General features: G+C 35.5%; 3 protein-coding genes and 1 long non-coding RNA gene across 17 annotated transcripts in view; 3 read left to right on the top strand and 1 right to left on the bottom strand.

Annotated features, from left to right (window-relative positions):
• Positions 1 to 14009, top strand: LOC127496864 (uncharacterized). Of its 9 annotated transcripts, none has more exons than XM_051864750.1 (7): positions 1 to 695; positions 951 to 1027; positions 2352 to 2649; positions 2752 to 2906; positions 3064 to 3346; positions 3577 to 3697; positions 13609 to 13919. In XM_051864750.1, exons 1-7 carry the CDS (start codon positions 655 to 657, stop codon positions 13636 to 13638), a joined length of 1005 nt encoding a protein of 334 aa, XP_051720710.1. In that variant the 5' UTR covers positions 1 to 654; the 3' UTR covers positions 13639 to 13919. The 9 variants fall into 9 exon arrangements, with proteins under 9 accessions (XP_051720710.1, XP_051720711.1, XP_051720714.1 ...); XM_051864751.1 differs by lacking the exon at positions 13609 to 13919 and adding an exon at positions 8627 to 8937; XM_051864754.1 differs by lacking the exons at positions 3064 to 3346; positions 3577 to 3697 and adding an exon at positions 8010 to 8289 and having other exon boundaries at positions 13488 to 14009.
• The window catches only part of LOC127496879 (uncharacterized), a 27592-nt gene continuing 5291 nt past the window's right edge, over positions 1034 to 23334 (bottom strand). Inside the window, exons 1-4 of one of the 2 annotated variants that reach the window (XR_007925380.1) lie at positions 22517 to 22634; positions 17287 to 17553; positions 5834 to 7290; positions 1034 to 1666 (exon numbers count right to left, since the gene is read on the bottom strand). This is a non-coding gene — a long non-coding RNA (uncharacterized LOC127496879). Of the gene's footprint in view, positions 1667 to 5833; positions 7291 to 17286; positions 17554 to 22516; positions 22635 to 23334 lie in introns of those variants that run through there. The other variant, XR_007925379.1, reaches the window with a different exon arrangement.
• On the top strand, positions 11423 to 18966 carry LOC127496866 (fucolectin-5-like). 2 transcript variants are annotated; one of them, XM_051864756.1, is made up of 6 exons: positions 11423 to 11583; positions 11807 to 11883; positions 17246 to 17543; positions 17646 to 17800; positions 17953 to 18235; positions 18445 to 18966. In XM_051864756.1, exons 1-6 carry the CDS (start codon positions 11573 to 11575, stop codon positions 18593 to 18595), a joined length of 975 nt encoding a protein of 324 aa, XP_051720716.1. In that variant the 5' UTR covers positions 11423 to 11572; the 3' UTR covers positions 18596 to 18966. The 2 variants fall into 2 exon arrangements, with proteins under 2 accessions (XP_051720716.1, XP_051720717.1); XM_051864757.1 differs by lacking the exons at positions 11423 to 11583; positions 11807 to 11883 and adding exons at positions 16391 to 16550; positions 16774 to 16850.
• The window catches only part of LOC127496852 (fucolectin-5-like), a 19874-nt gene continuing 16188 nt past the window's right edge, over positions 19649 to 23334 (top strand). The window contains exons 1-5 of one of the 4 annotated variants that reach the window (XM_051864724.1): positions 21360 to 21519; positions 21743 to 21819; positions 22209 to 22506; positions 22609 to 22763; positions 22932 to 23214. In XM_051864724.1, the coding sequence (XP_051720684.1) occupies positions 21509 to 21519; positions 21743 to 21819; positions 22209 to 22506; positions 22609 to 22763; positions 22932 to 23214 (824 nt within the window). In that variant the 5' untranslated portion in view covers positions 21360 to 21508. Of the gene's footprint in view, positions 21520 to 21742; positions 21820 to 22208; positions 22507 to 22608; positions 22764 to 22931; positions 23215 to 23334 lie in introns of all 4 variants that reach the window. The other 3 variants (XM_051864726.1, XM_051864725.1, XM_051864727.1) reach the window with 3 other exon arrangements.

Here is a 23334-nt window from a genome sequence, read left to right on the forward strand (position 1 = left end):
AGCAATACTAGACCTGCTATTGTGCAGAAGACACTTTTCTTTATCATGGTGACTTTGAATAAAACACTATCATTGAGCACAACATAGAACAGATGACACTACACAGCACTGTAAACACAATTATAATATAAACTGTATATCACATTAAAGTAGACTTCATGGTTTCAACATTGTTTGTAATTTGACGCTTTGATGGGCTTTGTGAATCTGTTGGTTTGCTCTGGTTTTTTTGTTTGTTTGTTTTTTCATATATTTTTACAGATTGCTTAAAGGTCATGTGTAATAAATAGCTCAAAACAAGATCCAGAGTGTGACACACAGAGTCAGAAGTTGCATATACTGTATGGAAGGGAAAGGAGGTGAATTTGTGCACTGCAATAAAATGCACAGCACCTTTATGACTTAAATTAGCTGAAATGACCAAAAAAAGAGATGAAAAACATAGTCTCTTTCTGTAAAGTTACTGCAATCTCAACAAACAAACCATAAATAATTTATCACAATTGTGGTAAAGCACATTTATCTCAGATAAGCTGTTTAGATAAAACATCCGGGCCTTTAAAAGTTGCCGCGTATTTATTGCTGGTCCACTGATGTTTTTGATATTTAAAGGGTGATGAACTCTTTTTGCCCAGAATAAACTTCATCTTGTCTATGAGAAAACCTTTTTATTTTTTGTACATTATAAAATACAGGTGAGTGAGTTTTTTATTTAAAAGAATAAAAATGAATGTCAGATTATGTTTTCATGTGCATGCTATAATTTGAATTACATAATTTACTTAATTGCCTATGAAATTAAATCATTAGAAAGTTGTTACATTCTGTTAAATATTAACAAACTCTCACAGTAAAACTATTATAAAATCAGATTATAAACATAAACAAAATTAACAACACTTATCAGTTTTGTAATTATCTTATTTACTTATTTTCCTTCCCATGTGTAGGATAATGGAAATGCACATGTTTTTCCTACTTTGGATTTTTGTGATGCCTTATTTTACAGACACAACAACAGCTAAAGGTAAAAATTACACAAACGGTTTCAATTAAACAGACATTATAAACACTGATCACTGCACATGTCATATATTTTTATCAAGGCGAGTTGTCACCTATGATTTATATGTTGTACTTTTATACAATTCATTAAATGTCTTCTGGACAAAACTATGGTTTGATATTTTTTCATGTTCCCTTTTTTACTTTTTTAGGAAGTGTTTATTGTTGTTTTATGAAATCATAATTGTTTACATTTTGCTGAAAAAAAAAATGCTTTTAATGTAAAAGATGTTTTCAGATAGCATTTCATATTTTTTTTAAATACCCAATATAGGAGCATATTGTCACAAAAGGACTGTGTCTTCTCCTTGGCAATGAAGGTGGAAGTGTACAATTGTTTTTTTAAAAACGGATAGTTCCGGCCCTTGATCCTGATTGGTTGAGCCGCGGACGAAGCCATTGTAAAATCCCTGAAAATATACAGCTGACCGCATTACATAAGTATCGCTGTGCCACTGAGTGTGTATGTTGCTGCGTCTGTCTTAGCAACCGCTCTTAGAAACGTAAACGTGTTCGTTCTCAATTGATTTTGTTCATTGAAGCCTACTGCATTTTGTAGAAGAGTATTGTGAGAGAGATGTCAAGTGGCCGAGTTTATTACCTGCATTCAGATTTAGCATTTTCCTTCAGGTCAGTCTTATGTTCATAATAAAAAATCCGTTTAATGGGTTTTCCCGTGCCCTGCTGACACTGACAGCGCTAGTCAAAGCTTGTCATATGCGTTTGGTTCCGTGTTCACAACAAGTTTCAATATAAAAGTCTTTGCGACTGAGTGACTCGCTCATAAAGACAATCTTTGCCGACATCTAATGGCGTAATAATGTAACTTCTGTTGCTGTTTATGGTCAGGGACTATTTTTCCAGTGGAAGGAAGGCTTTTAAAGTTTTTATTTCATGAAAGTTGCATTGATACATATTTTATGGCTTTAATATTTGTATTGTGTGGTAACCGTTTTATAAAAGCAATAAGCCCGTGAAGCCGTGGTTAACAGTGAAGTTATAGCCTAACATCTAAGGGGGTCCACTTCGTGTCGTGCCTAACAACGCCCCTTAGCTGTTATAAATTCACTGTAAACCACAGCTTCTTGGGGCTTATTGCTTTATTTAGCTATAGACTGAACAGAAATTTACTGTCAAAAATATAAATAAATAAATAAATCCTGAGAAATAATCATTGAAATCAAAAGTGAAATATTATATGGTCAAATGTTTTATTATTATTATTATTTTGATTTATTCATTTCCTTGTTTTTATTACACATTTTGACTATGCTTTATCAATTTAGCCAAAAATCTCGCTTTATATGGCAAGGCCACACAGTCGGACCTGGTTGAGAATCCTTGGTCAGCAAATGGCCATGCCAGTAATGCTATTGATGGAAATCGTGACTCACATTATGAACATGGATCCTGTACTGCTACTGAAGTGCAAGATGACCCATGGTGGAGGTTAGATTTACTAGACCAGTACGTAGTGACCTCCATAACTATCACCAACAGAAAAGACTGCTGTCCTGAAAGACTTAATGGAGCCGAGATACACATTGGAAACTCTCTGCTGAACAACGGCAACAACAATCCATTGTAAGAAAACCTTTCAAGAGGAGATTCTCTTAAAGAATGATGTGATGAGGTTACATACTGTATGAAATCAAATATTCTCCATATGCTGTCATTTTTATACAGGGCTGCAAAGATTTCATCCATTCCAGGTGGGAGATCCCTCACTTTCAAATGGGAAAAAGGCATTTCAGGCCGTTACATCAATGTGTTCATACCTGGTCCTAGTCGGCTTCTTACTCTCTGCGAGGTTGAGGTTTACGGTTATCCAGCTCCTGATGGTGAGAATATGAACATTTATGATCAGGATTTGATCTGTTCGGCACTAATAAAAATAAGCAGATATTTCAGATTTAGCAATGTTGTAGTCACATATTCCATTTCTAAACTGTTAGAGATGTCATTCATTCAAAACTATGAATTCATGTGAAAATGCAGGTGAAAATGTGGCTTTAGGAGGAGTAGCTACACAGAGTGCCACCCATGTAAATAACTTGGCATCCAATGCCATTGATGGGAACAAAGATGGTGTTTACAGTCACGGATCCTGTTCCTGCACCTCACCAGACCTCAATCCCTGGTGGAGACTGGACTTACTGAAAAGGCACAAAGTGTTTTCAGTGGTAATTACAAACACATTAGACAGTGTTCCTGCAAGACTAAATGGGGCAGAAATCAGAATTGGAAACAGTCTGGACAACAATGGCAATAATAATCCCAGGTAAATTAATTCATCTTAATATGACTTTTTAGAGAATTTAGAAAAGTTCTTAGAATTACTGCAGTCTGCAATGTGACATATAACTTGACTTCAAATTGGCAGAATGTCATTTGGATTTTGTACATTTTTTATTCTGTTCATTTGCATTTAACTAGTTTGACTTGTGAACTGTGTTTTGCTTTGACGACGGTTCAGAGTTTCTCAAGATGCTTAATTCACTCTTTCTTCAGGTGTGCCACGATCTCTTCCATTCCTGCTGGTTTTTCCACCTCTTTTGAATGTGATGGGATGGAAGGACGTTACATTAATGTTGTTACTCCAGGAAGGAAAGAGTATCTTACACTGTGTGAGGTTGAAGTGTATGGATCACCACTGGATTGAGAAGAACTTAAACAACAGGATGTGAATGAAAAAAAAAAACCTTAATATTAGTGGCTGTAGGGCTTTACTTTAACCAGACATTTACTGCACCAGAGTTTGCAAAACAGGGCATGTACTTTAATGTACTGTAACTTACTGCATGCTGCAGAAAGTATTAGACAGATTTGGGTGGCTATTTATCAAAGAGCACTTTTGTAATGTAATGCAGCTGTGAAAATTGTATGTTGTAAAATGAATGATCCTTTTGTTATCACGTCTGTAGTGTCTTGCAAATGTATATGTAAAATAAAAATAGTAATTGTTAAAAGTATGCTTTTATGGAAAAATCTAAATAACAGCAAAAGTCACAGGAAAAAACATAAAAACCCATACATCCCAAAAATAATTGAATAAATAATATACTGCTTTGCAGGGAAATATAAAAGTCTACAGAACTAAGGCGTTTTGCAGCAATACTAGACCTGCTATTGTGCAGAAGACACTTTTCTTTATCATGGTGACTTTGAATAAAACACTATCATTGAGCACAACATAGAACAGATGACACTACACAGCACTGTAAACACAATTATAATATAAACTGTATATCACATTAAAGTAGACTGCATGGTTTCAACATTGTTTGTAATTTGACGCTTTGATGGGCTTTGTGAATCTGTTGGTTTGCTCTGGTTTTTTGTTTGTTTGTTTTTTCATGTATTTTTACAGATTGCTTAAAGGTCACGTGTAATAAATAGCTCAAAACAAGATCCAGAGTGTGACACACAGAGTCAGAAGTTGCATATACTGTATGGAAGGGAAAGGTGGTGGATTCGTGCACTGCAATAAAATGCACAGCACCTTTATGACTTAAATTAGCTGAAATGACCAAAAAAAGAGATGAAAAACATAGTCTCTTTCTGTAAAGTTACTGCAATCTCAACAAACAAACCATAAATAATTTATCACAATTGTGGTAAAGCACATTTATCTCAGATAAGCTGTTTAGATAAAACATCCGGGCCTTTAAAAGTTGCCGCGTATTTATTGCTGGTCCACTGATGTTTTTGATATTTAAAGGGTGATGAACTCTTTTTGCCCAGAGTAAACTTCATCTTGTCTATGAGAAAAACTTTTTATTTTTTGTACATTATAAAATACAGGTGAGTGAGTTTTTTATTTAAAAGAATAAAAATGAATGTCAGATTATGTTTTCATGTGCATGCTATAATTTGAATTACATAATTTACTTAATTGCCTATGAAATTAAATCATTAGAAAGTTGTTACATTCTGTTAAATATTAACAAACTCTCACAGTAAAACTATTATAAAATCAGATTATAAACATAAACAAAATTAACAACACTTATCAGTTTTGTAATTATCTTATTTACTTATTTTCCTTCCCATGTGTAGGATAATGGAAATGCACATGTTTTTCCTACTTTGGATTTTTGTGATGCCTTATTTTACAGACACAACAACAGCTAAAGGTAAAAATTACACAAACGGTTTCAATTAAACAGACATTATAAACACTGATCACTGCACATGTCATATATTTTTATCAAGGCGAGTTGTCACCTATGATTTATATGTTGTACTTTTATACAATTCATTAAATGTCTTCTGGACAAAACTATGGTTTGATATTTTTGCATGTTCCCTTTTTTACTTTTTTTAGGAAGTGTTTATTGTTGTTTTATGAAATCATAACTGTTTACATTTAGCTGGAAAAAAAAATGCTTTTAAAAGATGTTTTCAGATAGCATTTCATATTTTAAAAAAAATACCCAATATAGGAGCATATTGTCACAAAAGGACTGTGTCTTCTCTTTGGCAATGAAGGTGGAAGTGTACAATTGTTTTTTTAAAACGGATAGTTCCGGCCCTTGATCCTGATTGGTTGAGCCGCGAACGAAGCCATTGTAAAATCCCTGAAAATATACAGCTGACCGCATTACATAAGTATCGCTGTGCCACTGAGTGTGTATGTTGCTCCGTCTGTTTTAGCAACCGCTCTTAGAAACGTAAACGTGTTTGTTCTCAGTTGATTTTGTTCATTGAAGCCTACTGCATTTAGAAGAGTATTGTGAGAGAGATGTCAAGTGGCCGAGTTTATTACCTGCATTCAGATTTAGCTTTTTCCTTCAGGTCAGTCTTAAGTTCATAATAAAAAATCCGTTTAATGGGTTTTCCCGTGCCCTGCTGACACTGACAGCGCTAGTCAAAGCTTGTCATATGCGTTTGGTTCCGTGTTCACAACAAGTTTCAATATAAAAGTCTTTGCGACTGAGTGACTCGCTCATAAAGACAATCTTTGCCGGCATCTAATGGCGTAATAATGTAACTTCTGTTGCTGTTCATGGTCAGGGACTATTTTTCCAGTGGAAGGAAGGCTTTTAAAGTTTTTATTTCATGAAAGTTGCATTGATACATATTTTATGGCTTTAATATTTGTATTGTGTGGTAACCGTTTTATAAAAGCAAGAAGCCCGTTGTCACGTATGTTTTGGTTTATGATTTTATGTCTTTTATTTTGTAGTTTGATTATGTTGCTTGTTTGTGTCATGCTTCCCTTGCTCCTCATGTTCTCCCTTAGTCTATGTGTCATATTCTGATTGGGTGTTTATGGTCATGTGGTTTTCAGTTCTGTTCTGTCATTGGTTCCCTTGTTCCTTGTGTCTCTTGCTCATTGGTTGTCATAGTCATGTGTTCTCCTAGTTCATATATTTGAGCCATTGTCTTCCCCATGTTTCTTGGTCATGTATTCTGTAACGATTAGTCCAGACTGAAGGCGAGCTTGATGAACCCAAGTGCAGTTTATTGAATTATCCAAAGTGAACAAACAAACAAACAAACAAAGCAACCATTAGAATTGAACATAAACAGACTTGATGATGAGCAGACTTGACTATCACACTCACCGACAGCAGGGTTACATTAACAATACACAACAAAGTAACATGGGGAAGACAATGGCTTAAATATATGAACTAGGAGAACACATGACTATGACAACCAATGAGCAAGAGACACAAGGAACAAGGGAACCAATGACAGAACAGAACTGAAAACCACATGACCATAAACACCCAATCAGAACATGACACATAGACTAAGGGAGAACATGAGGAGCAAGGGAAGCATGACACAAACAAGCAACATGAATCAAACTACAAAATAAAAGACATGAAATCATAAACATGAACACAAAACCAAAACGTGACACCAGTGAAGCCGTGGTTTATAGTGAATTTATAGTCTAACATCTAAGGGGGTCCACTCCGTGTTGTGCCTAACAACGCCCCTTAGCTGTTATAAATGTAAAATGATTGCTTTATTTAGCTATAGACTGAGTAGGTAGATACATCTATACAGAAATTTACTGTCAAAAATATAAATAAATAAATAAATCCTGAGAAATAATTGAAATCAAAAGTGAAATATTATATGGTCAAATGTTTTATTATTATTATTATTTTGATTTATTCATTTCCTTGTTTTTATTACACATTTTGACTATGCTTTATCAATTTAGCCAAAAATCTCGCTTTATATGGCAAGGCCACACAGTCAGACCTGGTTGGAAATCGTTGGGCGCCATTTGGTCATGCCAGTAATGCTATTGATGGAAATCGTGACTCACATTATGAACATGGATCCTGTACTGCTACTGAAGTGCAAGATGACCCATGGTGGAGGTTAGATTTACTAGACCAGTACGTAGTGACCTCCATAACTATCACCAACAGAAAAGACTGCTGTCCTGAAAGACTTGATGGAGCCGAGATACACATTGGAAACTCTCTGCTGAACAACGGCAACAACAATCCATTGTAAGAAAACCTTTCAAGAGAAGATTCTCTTAAAGAATGATGTGATGAGGTTACATACTGTATGAAATCAAATATTGTCCATATGCTGTCATTTTTATACAGGGCTGCAAAGATTTCATCCATTCCAGGTGGAAGATCCCTCACTTTCAAATGGAAAAAAGGCATTTCAGGTCGTTACATCAATGTGTTCATACCTGGTCCTACTAAGGTTCTTACTCTCTGCGAGGTTGAGGTTTACGGTTATCCAGCTCCTGATGGTGAGAATATGAACATTTATGATCAGGATTTGATCTGTTCGGCACTAACAAAAATAAACAATCAAAAGAGAGAAACACTCACTAGTCTTTATAGTCAATAACAGAAATTTAATAAAACAACTTTATTCTTGAAAATCTTCATTTCTAGACCAAGACCAGTCATTTATCCAAAATTATGAATTGATGTGAAACCTGGTTGTTGTAGGTGAAAATGTGGCTTTAGGAGGAGTAGCTACACAGAGTTCCCTCCATGGAAATGGCTTTGCATTCAATGCTATTGATGGGAACAAAGATGGTGTTTACAGTCGTGGATCCTGTACACACACTCAACATGTCCTCAATACCTGGTGGAGACTGGACTTACTGAAAAGGCACAAAGTGTTTTCAGTGGTAATTACAAACACAGACAGTGATCCTAAAAGACTAAATGGTGCAGAAATCAGAATTGGAAACAGTCTGGACAACAATGGCAATAATAATCCCAGGTAAATAAATTCATCTCAATATGGCTTTTTAGAGAATTTAGAGAAGTTCTCAGGATTACTGCAGTCTGCAATGTGTCATATAACTTGACTTCAAATTGGTACAATGTAAATTTTTTGTTCTGTTCATTTGCATTTAACTAGTTTGACTTGATGCAGTTCTGTGTTTTGCGTTGACGATGGTTCAGAGTTTCTCAAGATGTTTCACTCTTTCTTCAGGTGTGCTACGATCCCTTCAATTCCTGCTGCTTTTTCCACCTCTTTTGTATGTGATGGGATGGAAGGACGTTACATTAATGTTGTTATTCCAGGACGGAAAGATTCTCTTACAATGTGTGAGGTTGAAGTGTACGGATCACCACTGGATTGAAAAGCACTTAAACAACAGGATGTAAATGAAAAAAAAAAACAACAACAAAATATTGGTGGCTGGAGGGCTTTACTTTAACCAGACATTTACTGCACCAGAGTTTGCAAAACAGCGCATGTAATATTTTAAGCCTCTGTACTTTAATGCAGTGCATGCTGCAGAAAGTATTAGACAGATTTGGGTGGCTATTGATCAATGGACACTGGGAAATGGACAATATGGTCACCACTTTGTTTTGTGTAATGTAATGCAGCTGTGAAAATTGTATGTTGTAAAATGAATGATCCTTTTGTTATTACGTCTGTAGTGTCTTGCAAATGTGTTTGTAAAATAAAAATTAAAAATAATTAAAATGATGTTTTTATGGAAAAAAAAAACATAGGCTACAAACCTGGGAAATGTCACCAGCTCAGTCACCCTTATCACTACATTTCCCAGAATCCTTCCTGCTCACCACCTGCACACAATCCTCAATCACCTGCACCTGCCATCTATTACCCTCATTAGCAGCTCTCTACATAAACCAGCACTCCTCAGTTCACCTTCGTCTGGTCTCATCGTTACTACCCTACGCTAGCTTTACTTATACCTACCTGTGAATACTTACCTACATGCTAAACCCGAATAATTTGGCAAAACTAAAAACATTTGAGGCAATTGGTTGCCTATTTTTAAGTTAAGATATTCAAAGTTTAAGAAAGCAGAACTGGCAGATTTTTATTTTGTACTCGTACAGTTTAATTGTTCTTAACTTGAAATGTTTGAGTACACTCATAGGCCACGTTCACACAGCAGCAGAATACGGTTGTCAGTCCTGTATTTGAGTGCTTAACACAGTTACGTTCACACACAGTATGGTTATTTACGGGAGTGATAACCGCATTTGATAACAGAACTCACACCCATAAAATTTCAGGACTCACAACCGCATTCTCAGAATATTTGCGCTGCGTGAACGGAACAGGTCTGCTAGCTGTCTGTCACGTCAGTGCGAGAGAGCTGTTACGCTAAAGGGGTTTCTTGTGTGTGGTTTCACTTTCGGTAACTTACAGCGAGGGAGAGACGAGGTGTCCGGCTAGCATATGTTTACATTGAAGCTGCTGACGGTCAATGAAGATTTGATGGATGAACTCGTGGCTCAGCTGGACTCTGTCCTGTCAAAAGTAATAAGACTTTTCAGTTTTATGGACGTCGCCATCTTTGAAATGACTTTGGTCACTGTCGCTACGGTTACTAGTAAGAGAATACGGGCTTGACTCTCGTTACGCGTTTATACGGAGAGTATTTGAGACGCTGCTGTAAGTTGCTGTGTGAACGAGACATTTTGAGACTCACACCTGTAAGTAAATGCAGTTGTCAATCCCAAAAACTGACGGTGTGAACGTGGCCATACATTTAACTTAAAATTATCACATAACTCCAATGTAAACATTTTTCTTAGCGTAAAATTAGCTAGCTATAACAAGCTAATTTAAAAAAGCTAACTTGCTAACATGTTAACAATAGCATAGTATAGCACTTGTTGAATGAGTACAGCAATAAAGCATTTAACATTGCTCTCAAACCAAGCTGCATGAGCCACTCGTCACCATGATGGACGCTCCAAAAAACACATTAACAGAAACTCTTCTAAATTAGCTTAACAAAACATTAATCACTATTAAATCTCCCACTTAACATTAATCTTGCACAAAAACATTATATAACACTTATTTTTAGCATTTACTCTCCCTTTCTAGTGCCATGGGCAAAGCATGGGAAATAGAAATCCCAGCCCAGTTCCAGTTAAACTTAAGTTTGTCTAAATTTAAAAAAAAAAAAAAAGTTTATTAAACTCAAAACAATGAAACCATTCAGTTTACTTAAAATATATCAGTTTTGTGATCTTGAATGAAAAAGAAAGTGCTAAATACTCAAAGTTAATTTGACTGAACTAATTTGTTTAATTTAAGTTTGTCCTACTCAAACCAATTAATTATTTTGAGCATTAGGGTTTACAGTGTGGATACTTACCCCTGTGCTTTTACCTGTGTGGTTCCGTCTCGAACTGTCCAGTCCTCTTTCTTCAGTGATCATCTCGTCTTCAAACCAGCCAGCCTTCAATCACCTCTTATCTCCGCCTGCAAACAGATAAGAACAGTCATTACCCTGCCAGTATCATCTCAAATATCTACTTTCCTGGGATGTAAACTTACCTGTTTACATCCCGTGTGTCTCAATAAACTCTTTGGATTTTACCCTTGTCTGCATTCTTCTGTTCCGTCTTCTGTTCTTCTGTTTTTTTTTTTTTAATATTTTACTTTTGTTTTGCTCTATATTGAACAAATTAAGTATACAAATATGGCATTTAAAACATCCCAAAAATAATTTAAAAAATATTATGCTTTGCAGGAGAAATATAAAAGTGTACAGAACTAAGGAGTCTTGCAGCAATTTGTTTGTAATTTGGCATTTTGAAGGCCTTTGTGAATCTCGTTGGTTTGCTCTGTTTTTCATGCATTTTTACAGATTGCTTAAAGGTCACGTGTAATAAATAGCTCAAAACAAGACCCAGAGTGTGACACACAGAGTCAGAAGCTATTTACAGGCATATACTGTATATGAGAGGAAAATTTGTGCACTGCAATAAAATGCACAGCATCTTTATGACTTAAATTAGTGGAAAAAGTGTTGAAAAACATAGTCTGTTTCCTTAAAGTTACTGCAAACTCAACAAACAAATCATAAATATTTATATTACAACTGTGGTAAAGCATATTTATTTCAGATGACCTGTTTAGATAAAACATCCAGGCCTTTAAAAGTTGCCGTGTGTTTATAGCTGGTCCATTAATGTTTTTGCTATTTAAAGGGTGAACTCGTTTTGCCCAGAGTAAACTTCATCTTGTCTATGACGAAATTTTTTTGTTGTACATTATGAAATACAGGTGAGTGAATTGCTTATTTAAAAGAATCAAAATGAATGTCAGATTGTTTTCATGCATGCTATCATTTGAATTATAATTTACTTAATTGCCTTTAAAATTCAATAATAAGAAAGTCCAATTAGATCTGTTTAATATTAAAACACTTTCACAGTAAATCCATTATAAAATCAGATTATAAACATAAACTAAATTAACAAAAATGTGTTTACTTTTCTTCCCATAGGATAATGGAAATGCACATGTTTTTCCTACTTTGGATTTTTGCGATGACTTATTTTACAGACACAACAACAGCTAAAGGTAAAGTTGAAAATTACACAGATGATTTCAGTTATACTGACACACTCACATTATAAACACTGGTTGCTGATCAATGAACACGTCATATATTTTTATCAAGGCAAGTTGTCACCTACAATTTATATGTTGTACTTTTATACAATTCATTAAATGTCTTCTGGACAAAACTATTGTTTGATATTTTTCTCCTTGGCAATAAAGGTGGAAGTGTAAAATTGGCAGCTATAGACTGATAAATCTATACAGAATGTACTGTCAAAAATATAAATAAACCCTGAGAAATAATCACTGAAGTCAAAAATTAAATATTATATGGTCAAATGTTTTTTAATTATTATTATTATTATTTATTTTTATTACACATTTTGACTATGCTTTATCAATTTTAGCCAAAAATCTTGCTTTATATGGAAAGGCCACACAGTCAGACCTGGTTGGAAATCGTTGGGCGCCATTTGGTCATGCCAGTAATGCTATTGATGGAAATCGTGACTCAAATTATGAACATGGATCCTGTACTGCTACTCCTACACAAGATGACCCATGGTGGAGGTTAGATTTACTAGACCAGTACGTAGTGACCTCCATAACTATCACCAACAGAAAAGACTGCTGTCCTGAAAGACTTGATGGAGCCGAGATACACATTGGAAACTCTCTGCTAAACAACGGCAACAGCAATCCATTGTAAGAAAAACTTTCAAGAGAAGATTCTCTTAAAGAATGATGTGATGAGGTTACATACTGTATGAAATCAAATATTGTCCATATGCTGTCATTTTTATACAGGGCTGCAAAGATTTCATCCATTCCAGGTGGAAGATCCCTCACTTTCAAATGGAAAAAAGGCATTTCAGGTCGTTACATCAATGTGTTCATACCTGGTCCTACTAAGGTTCTTACTCTCTGCGAGGTTGAGGTTTACGGTTATCCAGCTCCTGATGGTGAGAATATGAACATTTATGATCAGGATTTGATCATTGAGGTACTAATACAAATAAACAGATATTTTAGATTTAGCAATGTTGTAGACACATATTCCATTTCTAAACTGCAAGACAAGTTATTTAATCAAAACTATGAATTGATTTGAAACCCATCTATTGTTGCAGGTGAAAATGTAGCTTTAGGAGGAGTAGCTACACAGAGTTCCCTCCATGGAAATGCCTTTGCATTCAATGCCATTGATGGGAACAAAAATGGTGTTTTCGGTCATGGATCCTGTACACACACTAAAGCAGACCTCAATCCCTGGTGGAGACTGGACTTACTGAAAAGGCACAAAGTGTTTTCAGTGGTAATTACAAACACATTAGACAGTGTTCCTTCAAGACTAAATGGGGCAGAAATCAGAATTGGAAACAGTCTGGACAACAATGGCAATAATAATCCCAGGTAAATGAATTCATCTCAATATGTCTCTTTTGAAAAGAAGTTCTCAGAATTACTGCAGTCTGCAATGTGTCATATAACTTGGCACAATGTCATTTGGATTTTGTACATTTTTGTTTATTCTATTCATTTGCATTTAACTAGTTTGACTTGATGCAGTTTTGCTTTGACGATGGTTCAGAGTTTCTCAAGATGTTTCACTCTTTCTTCAGGTGTGCTACGATCTCTTCCATTCCTGCTGGTTTTTCCACCTCTTTTGATTGTGATGGGATGGAAGGACGTTACATTAATATTGTTCTTCCAGGACGGAAAGAGTATCTTACACTGTGTGAGGTTGAAGTGTACGGATCACCACTGGATTGAGAAGCACTTAAACAACAGGATGTAAATGAAAAAAAAAAAAAAAACCTTAATATTGGTGGCTGTAGGGCTTTACTTTAACCAGACATTTACTGAACCAGAGTTTGCAAAACAGCGCATGTAATATTTTAAGCCTCTGTACTTTAATGCAGTGCATGCTGCAGAAAGTATTAGACAGATTTGGGTGGCTATTGATCAATGGACACTGGGAAATGGACAATATGGTCACCACTTTGTTTTGTGTAATGTAATGCAGCTGTGAAAATTGTATGTTGTAAAATGAATGATCCTTTTGTTATTACGTCTGTAGTGTCTTGCAAATGTGTTTGTAAAATAAAAATTAAAAATAATTAAAATTTTATGGAAAAAAAAAACATAGGCTACAAACCTGGGAAATGTCACCAGCTCAGTCACCCTTACACCCTCACTACATTTCCCAGAATCCTTCCTGCTCACCACCTGCACACAATCCTCAATCACCTGCACCTGCCATCTATTACCCTCATTAGCAGCTCTCTACATAAACCAGCACTCCTCAGTTCACCTTTGTCTGGTTTTGTTGTTACTACCCTACGCTAGCTTTACTTATACCTACCTGTGAATGCTAAACCCGAATAAGTTGGCAAAACTAAAAACATTTGAGGCAATCGGTTGCCTATTTTTAAGTTAAGATATTCAAAGTTTAAGAAAGCAGAACTGGCAGATTTTTATTTTGTACTCATACAGTTTAATTGTTCTTAACTTGAAATGTTTGAGTACACTCATAGGCCACGTTCACACAGCAGCAGAATACGGTTGTCAGTCCTGTATTTGAGTGCTTAACACAGTTACGTTCACACACAGTATGGTTATTTACGGGAGTGATAACCGCATTTGATAACAGAACTCACACCCATAAATTTTCAGGACTCACAACCGCATTCTCAGAATATTTGCGCTGCGTGAACGGAACAGGTCTGCTAGCTGTCTGTCACGTCAGTGCGAGAGAGCTGTTACGCTAAAGGGGTTTCTTGTGTGTGGTTTCACTTTCGGTAACTTACAGCGAGGGAGAGACGAGGTGTCCGGCTAGCGTATGTTTACATTGAAGCTGCTGACGGTCAATGAAGATTTGATGGATGAACTCGTGGCTCAGCTGGACTCTGTCCTGTCAAAAGTAATAAGACTTTTCAGTTTTATGGACGTCGCCATCTTTGAAATGACTTTGGTCACTGTCGCTACGGTTACTAGTAAGAGAATACGGGCTTGACTCTCGTTACGCGTTTATACGGAGAGTATTTGAGACGCTGCTGTAAGTTGCTGTGTGAACGAGACATTTCGAGACTCACACCTGTAAGTAAATGCAGTTGTCAATCCCAAAAACTGACGGTGTGAACGTGGCCATACATTTAACTTAAAATTATCACATAACTCCAATGTAAACATTTTTCTTAGCGTAAAATTAGCTAGCTATAACAAGCTAATTTAAAAAAGCTAACTTGCTAACATGTTAACAATAGCATAGTATAGCACTTGTTGAATGAGTACAGCAATAAAGCATTTAACATTGCTCTCAAACCAAGCTGCATGCGCCACTCGTCACCATGATGGACGCTCCAAAAAAACACATTAACAGAAACTCTTCTAAATTAGCTTAACAAAACATTAATCACTACTAAATCTCCCACTTAACATTAATCTTGCACAAAAACATTATATAACACTTATTTTTAGCATTTACTCTCCCTTTCTAGTGCCATGGGCAAAGCATGGGAAATAGAAACCCCACCCAGTTCCAGTTAAACTTAAGTTTGTTTAATTAAAAAAAAAAAAGTTCATTAAACTCAAAACAATGAAACCGTTCAGTTTACTTAAAATATATCAGTTTTGTGATCTTGAATGAAAAAGAAAGTGCTAAATACTCATAAAAGTTAATTTGACTGAACTAATTTGTTTAATTTAAGTTTGTCCTACTCAAACCAATTAATTATTTTGAGCATTAGGGTTTACAGTGTGGATACTTACCCCTGTGCTTTTACCTGTGTGGTTCCGTCTCGAACTGTCCAGTCCTCTTTCTTCAGTGATCATCTCGTCTTCAAACCAGCCAGCCTTCAATCACCTCTTATCTCCGCCTGCAAACAGATAAGAACAGTCATTACCCTGCCAGTATCATCTCAAATATCTACTTTCCTGGGATGTAAACTTACCTGTTTACATCCCGTGTGTCTCAATAAACTCTTTGGATTTTACCCTTGTCTGCATTCTTCTGTTCCGTCTTCTGTTCTTCTGTTTTTTTTTTTTTAATATTTTACTTTTGTTTTGCTCTATATTGAACAAATTAAGTATACAAATATGGCATTTAAAACATCCCAAAAATAATAAAAAAAATATTATGCTTTGCAGGAGAAATATAAAAGTGTACAGAACTAAGGAGTCTTGCAGCAATTTGTTTGTAATTTGGCATTTTGAAGGCCTTTGTGAATCTCGTTGGTTTGCTCTGTTTTTCATGCATTTTTACAGATTGCTTAAAGGTCACGTGTAATAAATAGCTCAAAACAAGACCCAGAGTGTGACACACAGAGTCAGAAGCTATTTACAGGCATATACTGTATATGAGAGGAAAATTTGTGCACTGCAATAAAATGCACAGCATCTTTATGACTTAAATTAGTGGAAAAAGTGTTGAAAAACATAGTCTGTTTCCTTAAAGTTACTGCAAACTCAACAAACAAATCATAAATATTTATATTACAACTGTGGTAAAGCATATTTATTTCAGATGACCTGTTTAGATAAAACATCCAGGCCTTTAAAAGTTGCCGTGTGTTTATAGCTGGTCCATTAATGTTTTTGCTATTTAAAGGGTGAACTCGTTTTGCCCAGAGTAAACTTCATCTTGTCTATGACGAAATTTTTTTGTTGTACATTATGAAATACAGGTGAGTGAATTGCTTATTTAAAAGAATCAAAATGAATGTCAGATTGTTTTCATGCATGCTATCATTTGAATTATAATTTACTTAATTGCCTTTAAAATTCAATAATAAGAAAGTCCAATTAGATCTGTTTAATATTAAAACACTTTCACAGTAAATCCATTATAAAATCAGATTATAAACATAAACTAAATTAACAAAAATGTGTTTACTTTTCTTCCCATAGGATAATGGAAATGCACATGTTTTTCCTACTTTGGATTTTTGCGATGACTTATTTTACAGACACAACAACAGCTAAAGGTAAAGTTGAAAATTACACAGATGATTTCAGTTATACTGACACACTCACATTATAAACACTGGTTGCTGATCAATGAACGTCATATATTTTTATCAAGGCGAGTTGTCACCTACAATTTATATGTTGTACTTTTATACAATTCATTAAATGTCTTCTGGACAAAACTATTGTTTGATATTTTTCTCCTTGGCAATAAAGGTGGAAGTGTAAAATTGGCAGCTATAGACTGATAAATCTATACAGAATGTACTGTCAAAAATATAAATAAACCCTGAGAAATAATCACTGAAGTCAAAAATTAAATATTATATGGTCAAATGTTTTTTAATTATTATTATTATTATTTATTTATTTATTTTTATTACACATTTTGACTATGCTTTATCAATTTTAGCCAAAAATCTTGCTTTATATGGCAAGGCCACACAGTCAGACCTGGTTGGAAATCCTTGGGCGCCATTTGGTCATGCCAGTAATGCTATTGATGGAAATCGTGACTCACATTATGAACATGGATCCTGTACTGCTACTCCTACACAAGATGACCCATGGTGGAGGTTAGATTTACTAGACCAGTACGTAGTGACCTCCATAACTATCACCAACAGAAAAGACTGCTGTCCTGAAAGACTTGATGGAGCCGAGATACACATTGGAAACTCTCTGCTGAACAACGGCAACAACAATCCATTGTAAGAAAACCTTTCAAGAGGAGATTCTCTTAAAGAATGATGTGATGAGGTTACATACTGTATGAAATCAAATATTGTCCATATGCTGTCATTTTTATACAGGGCTGCAAAGATTTCATCCATTCCAGGTGGAAGATCCCTCACTTTCAAATGGAAAAAAGGCATTTCAGGCCGTTACATCAATGTGTTCATACCTGGTCCTAGTCGGCTTCTTACTCTCTGCGAGGTTGAGGTTTACGGTTATCCAGCTCCTGATGGTGAGAATATGAACATTTATGATCAGGATTTGATCAGTTTGGCACTAACAAAAATAAACAGATATTTTAGATTTAGCAATGTTGTAGACACATATTCCATTTCTAAACTGCAAGACAAGTTATTTAATCAAAACTATGAATTTATGTTGTAGGTGAAAATGTGGCTTTAGGAGGAGTAGCTACACAGAGTTCCCTCGGTGGAAATGCCTTTGCATTCAATGCCATTGATGGGAACAAAGATGGTGTTTACAGTCATGGATCCTGTACACACACTAAAGCAGACCTCAATCCCTGGTGGAGACTGGACTTACTGAAAAGGCACAAAGTGTTTTCAGTGGTAATTACAAACACATTAGACAGTGTTCCTTCAAGACTAAATGGGGCAGAAATCAGAATTGGAAACAGTCTGGACAACAATGGCAATAATAATCCCAGGTAAATGAATTCATCTCAATATGTCTCTTTTGAAAAGAAGTTCTCAGAATTACTGCAGTCTGCAATGTGTCATATAACTTGGCACAATGTCATTTGGATTTTGTACATTTTTGTTTATTCTATTCATTTGCATTTAACTAGTTTGACTTGATGCAGTTTTGCTTTGACGATGGTTCAGAGTTTCTCAAGATGTTTCACTCTTTCTTCAGGTGTGCTACGATCTCTTCCATTCCTGCTGGTTTTTCCACCTCTTTTGAATGTGATGGGATGGAAGGACGTTACATTAATATTGTTCTTCCAGGACGGAAAGAGTATCTTACACTGTGTGAGGTTGAAGTGTACGGATCACCACTGGATTGAGAAGCACTTAAACAACAGGATGTAAATGAAAAAAAAAAAAAAAACCTTAATATTGGTGGCTGTAGGGCTTTACTTTAACCAGACATTTACTGAACCAGAGTTTGCAAAACAGCGCATGTAATATTTTAAGCCTCTGTACTTTAATGCAGTGCATGCTGCAGAAAGTATTAGACAGATTTGGGTGGCTATTGATCAATGGACACTGGGAAATGGACAATATGGTCACCACTTTGTTTTGTGTAATGTAATGCAGCTGTGAAAATTGTATGTTGTAAAATGAATGATCCTTTTGTTATTACGTCTGTAGTGTCTTGCAAATGTGTTTGTAAAATAAAAATTAAAAATAATTAAAATTTTATGGAAAAAAAAAACATAGGCTACAAACCTGGGAAATGTCACCAGCTCAGTCACCCTTACACCCTCACTACATTTCCCAGAATCCTTCCTGCTCACCACCTGCACACAATCCTCAATCACCTGCACCTGCCATCTATTACCCTCATTAGCAGCTCTCTACATAAACCAGCACTCCTCAGTTCACCTTCGTCTGGTCTCATCGTTACTACCCTACGCTAGCTTTACTTATACCTACCTGTGAATACTTACCTACATGCTAAACCCGAATAATTTGGCAAAACTAAAAACATTTGAGGCAATTGGTTGCCTATTTTTAAGTTAAGATATTCAAAGTTTAAGAAAGCAGAACTGGCAGATTTTTATTTTGTACTCATACAGTTTAATTGTTCTTAACTTGAAATGTTTGAGTACACTCATAGGCCACGTTCACACAGCAGCAGAATACGGTTGTCAGTCCTGTATTTGAGTGCTTAACACAGTTACGTTCACACACAGTATGGTTATTTACGGGAGTGATAACCGCATTTGATAACAGAACTCACACCCATAAATTTTCAGGACTCACAACCGCATTCTCAGAATATTTGCGCTGCGTGAACGGAACAGGTCTGCTAGCTGTCTGTCACGTCAGTGCGAGAGAGCTGTTACGCTAAAGGGGTTTCTTGTGTGTGGTTTCACTTTCGGTAACTTACAGCGAGGGAGAGACGAGGTGTCCGGCTAGCGTATGTTTACATTGAAGCTGCTGACGGTCAATGAAGATTTGATGGATGAACTCGTGGCTCAGCTGGACTCTGTCCTGTCAAAAGTAATAAGACTTTTCAGTTTTATGGACGTCGCCATCTTTGAAATGACTTTGGTCACTGTCGCTACGGTTACTAGTAAGAGAATACGGGCTTGACTCTCGTTACGCGTTTATACGGAGAGTATTTGAGACGCTGCTGTAAGTTGCTGTGTGAACGAGACATTTCGAGACTCACACCTGTAAGTAAATGCAGTTGTCAATCCCAAAAACTGACGGTGTGAACGTGGCCATACATTTAACTTAAAATTATCACATAACTCCAATGTAAACATTTTTCTTAGCGTAAAATTAGCTAGCTATAACAAGCTAATTTAAAAAAGCTAACTTGCTAACATGTTAACAATAGCATAGTATAGCACTTGTTGAATGAGTACAGCAATAAAGCATTTAACATTGCTCTCAAACCAAGCTGCATGCGCCACTCGTCACCATGATGGACGCTCCAAAAAAACACATTAACAGAAACTCTTCTAAATTAGCTTAACAAAACATTAATCACTACTAAATCTCCCACTTAACATTAATCTTGCACAAAAACATTATATAACACTTATTTTTAGCATTTACTCTCCCTTTCTAGTGCCATGGGCAAAGCATGGGAAATAGAAACCCCACCCAGTTCCAGTTAAACTTAAGTTTGTTTAATTAAAAAAAAAAAAGTTCATTAAACTCAAAACAATGAAACCGTTCAGTTTACTTAAAATATATCAGTTTTGTGATCTTGAATGAAAAAGAAAGTGCTAAATACTCATAAAAGTTAATTTGACTGAACTAATTTGTTTAATTTAAGTTTGTCCTACTCAAACCAATTAATTATTTTGAGCATTAGGGTTTACAGTGTGGATACTTACCCCTGTGCTTTTACCTGTGTGGTTCCGTCTCGAACTGTCCAGTCCTCTTTCTTCAGTGATCATCTCGTCTTCAAACCAGCCAGCCTTCAATCACCTCTTATCTCCGCCTGCAAACAGATAAGAACAGTCATTACCCTGCCAGTATCATCTCAAATATCTACTTTCCTGGGATGTAAACTTACCTGTTTACATCCCGTGTGTCTTAATAAACTCTTTGGATTTTACCCTTGTCTGCATTCTTCTGTTCCGTCTTCTGTTCTTCTGTTTTTTTTTTTTTAATATTTTACTTTTGTTTTGCTCTATATTGAACAAATTAAGTATACAAATATGGCATTTAAAACATCCCAAAAATAATAAAAAAAATATTATGCTTTGCAGGAGAAATATAAAAGTGTACAGAACTAAGGAGTCTTGCAGCAATTTGTTTGTAATTTGGCATTTTGAAGGCCTTTGTGAATCTCGTTGGTTTGCTCTGTTTTTCATGCATTTTTACAGATTGCTTAAAGGTCACGTGTAATAAATAGCTCAAAACAAGACCCAGAGTGTGACACACAGAGTCAGAAGCTATTTACAGGCATATACTGTATATGAGAGGAAAATTTGTGCACTGCAATAAAATGCACAGCATCTTTATGACTTAAATTAGTGGAAAAAGTGTTGAAAAACATAGTCTGTTTCCTTAAAGTTACTGCAAACTCAACAAACAAATCATAAATATTTATATTACAACTGTGGTAAAGCATATTTATTTCAGATGACCTGTTTAGATAAAACATCCAGGCCTTTAAAAGTTGCCGTGTGTTTATAGCTGGTCCATTAATGTTTTTGCTATTTAAAGGGTGAACTCGTTTTGCCCAGAGTAAACTTCATCTTGTCTATGACGAAATTTTTTTGTTGTACATTATGAAATACAGGTGAGTGAATTGCTTATTTAAAAGAATCAAAATGAATGTCAGATTGTTTTCATGCATGCTATCATTTGAATTATAATTTACTTAATTGCCTTTAAAATTCAATAATAAGAAAGTCCAATTAGATCTGTTTAATATTAAAACACTTTCACAGTAAATCCATTATAAAATCAGATTATAAACATAAACTAAATTAACAAAAATGTGTTTACTTTTCTTCCCATAGGATAATGGAAATGCACATGTTTTTCCTACTTTGGATTTTTGCGATGACTTATTTTACAGACACAACAACAGCTAAAGGTAAAGTTGAAAATTACACAGATGATTTCAGTTATACTGACACACTCACATTATAAACACTGGTTGCTGATCAATGAACACGTCATATATTTTTATCAAGGCAAGTTGTCACCTACAATTTATATGTTGTACTTTTATACAATTCATTAAATGTCTTCTGGACAAAACTATTGTTTGATATTTTTCTCCTTGGCAATAAAGGTGGAAGTGTAAAATTGGCAGCTATAGACTGATAAATCTATACAGAATGTACTGTCAAAAATATAAATAAACCCTGAGAAATAATCACTGAAGTCAAAAATTAAATATTATATGGTCAAATGTTTTTTAATTATTATTATTATTATTTATTTTTATTACACATTTTGACTATGCTTTATCAATTTTAGCCAAAAATCTTGCTTTATATGGAAAGGCCACACAGTCAGACCTGGTTGGAAATCGTTGGGCGCCATTTGGTCATGCCAGTAATGCTATTGATGGAAATCGTGACTCAAATTATGAACATGGATCCTGTACTGCTACTCCTACACAAGATGACCCATGGTGGAGGTTAGATTTACTAGACCAGTACGTAGTGACCTCCATAACTATCACCAACAGAAAAGACTGCTGTCCTGAAAGACTTGATGGAGCCGAGATACACATTGGAAACTCTCTGCTGAACAACGGCAACAGCAATCCATTGTAAGAAAACCTTTCAAGAGAAGATTCTCTTAAAGAATGATGTGATGAGGTTACATACTGTATGAAATCAAATATTGTCCATATACTGTCATTTTTATACAGGGCTGCAAAGATTTCATCCATTCCAGGTGGAAGATCCCTCACTTTCAAATGGAAAAAAGGCATTTCAGGTCGTTACATCAATGTGTTCATACCTGGTCCTACTAAGGTTCTTACTCTCTGCGAGGTTGAGGTTTACGGTTATCCAGCTCCTGATGGTGAGAATATGAACATTTATGATCAGGATTTGATCATTGAGGTACTAATACAAATAAACAGATATTTTAGATTTAGCAATGTTGTAGACACATATTCCATTTCTAAACTGCAAGACAAGTTATTTAATCAAAACTATGAATTGATTTGAAACCCATCTATTGTTGCAGGTGAAAATGTAGCTTTAGGAGGAGTAGCTACACAGAGTTCCCTCCATGGAAATGCCTTTGCATTCAATGCCATTGATGGGAACAAAAATGGTGTTTTCGGTCATGGATCCTGTACACACACTAAAGCAGACCTCAATCCCTGGTGGAGACTGGACTTACTGAAAAGGCACAAAGTGTTTTCAGTGGTAATTACAAACACATTAGACAGTGTTCCTTCAAGACTAAATGGGGCAGAAATCAGAACTGGAAACAGTCTGGACAACAATGGCAATAATAATCCCAGGTAAATGAATTCATCTCAATATGTCTCTTTTGAAAAGAAGTTCTCAGAATTACTGCAGTCTGCAATGTGTCATATAACTTGGCACAATGTCATTTGGATTTTGTACATTTTTGTTTATTC

The sequence above is a fragment of the Ctenopharyngodon idella genome, chromosome 16, assembly GCF_019924925.1.
Source record: "Ctenopharyngodon idella isolate HZGC_01 chromosome 16, HZGC01, whole genome shotgun sequence".
Taxonomy (NCBI): Eukaryota; Metazoa; Chordata; class Actinopteri; order Cypriniformes; family Xenocyprididae; genus Ctenopharyngodon; species Ctenopharyngodon idella.

Excerpts from the sequence above, each read along its gene's own strand:
- LOC127496864 (XM_051864750.1), top strand. The coding sequence starts at position 655 with ATGAGAAAACCTTTTTATTTTTTGTACATTATAAAATACAG. Across the intron at positions 1,028-2,351 it reads AGACACAACAACAGCTAAAG|CCAAAAATCTCGCTTTATAT; the intron begins GTAAAAATTACA and ends TTATCAATTTAG. Across the intron at positions 2,650-2,751 it reads AACGGCAACAACAATCCATT|GGCTGCAAAGATTTCATCCA; the intron begins GTAAGAAAACCT and ends ATTTTTATACAG.
- LOC127496866 (XM_051864756.1), top strand. Across the intron at positions 11,884-17,245 it reads AGACACAACAACAGCTAAAG|CCAAAAATCTTGCTTTATAT; the intron begins GTAAAGTTGAAA and ends TATCAATTTTAG. Across the intron at positions 17,544-17,645 it reads AACGGCAACAACAATCCATT|GGCTGCAAAGATTTCATCCA; the intron begins GTAAGAAAACCT and ends ATTTTTATACAG.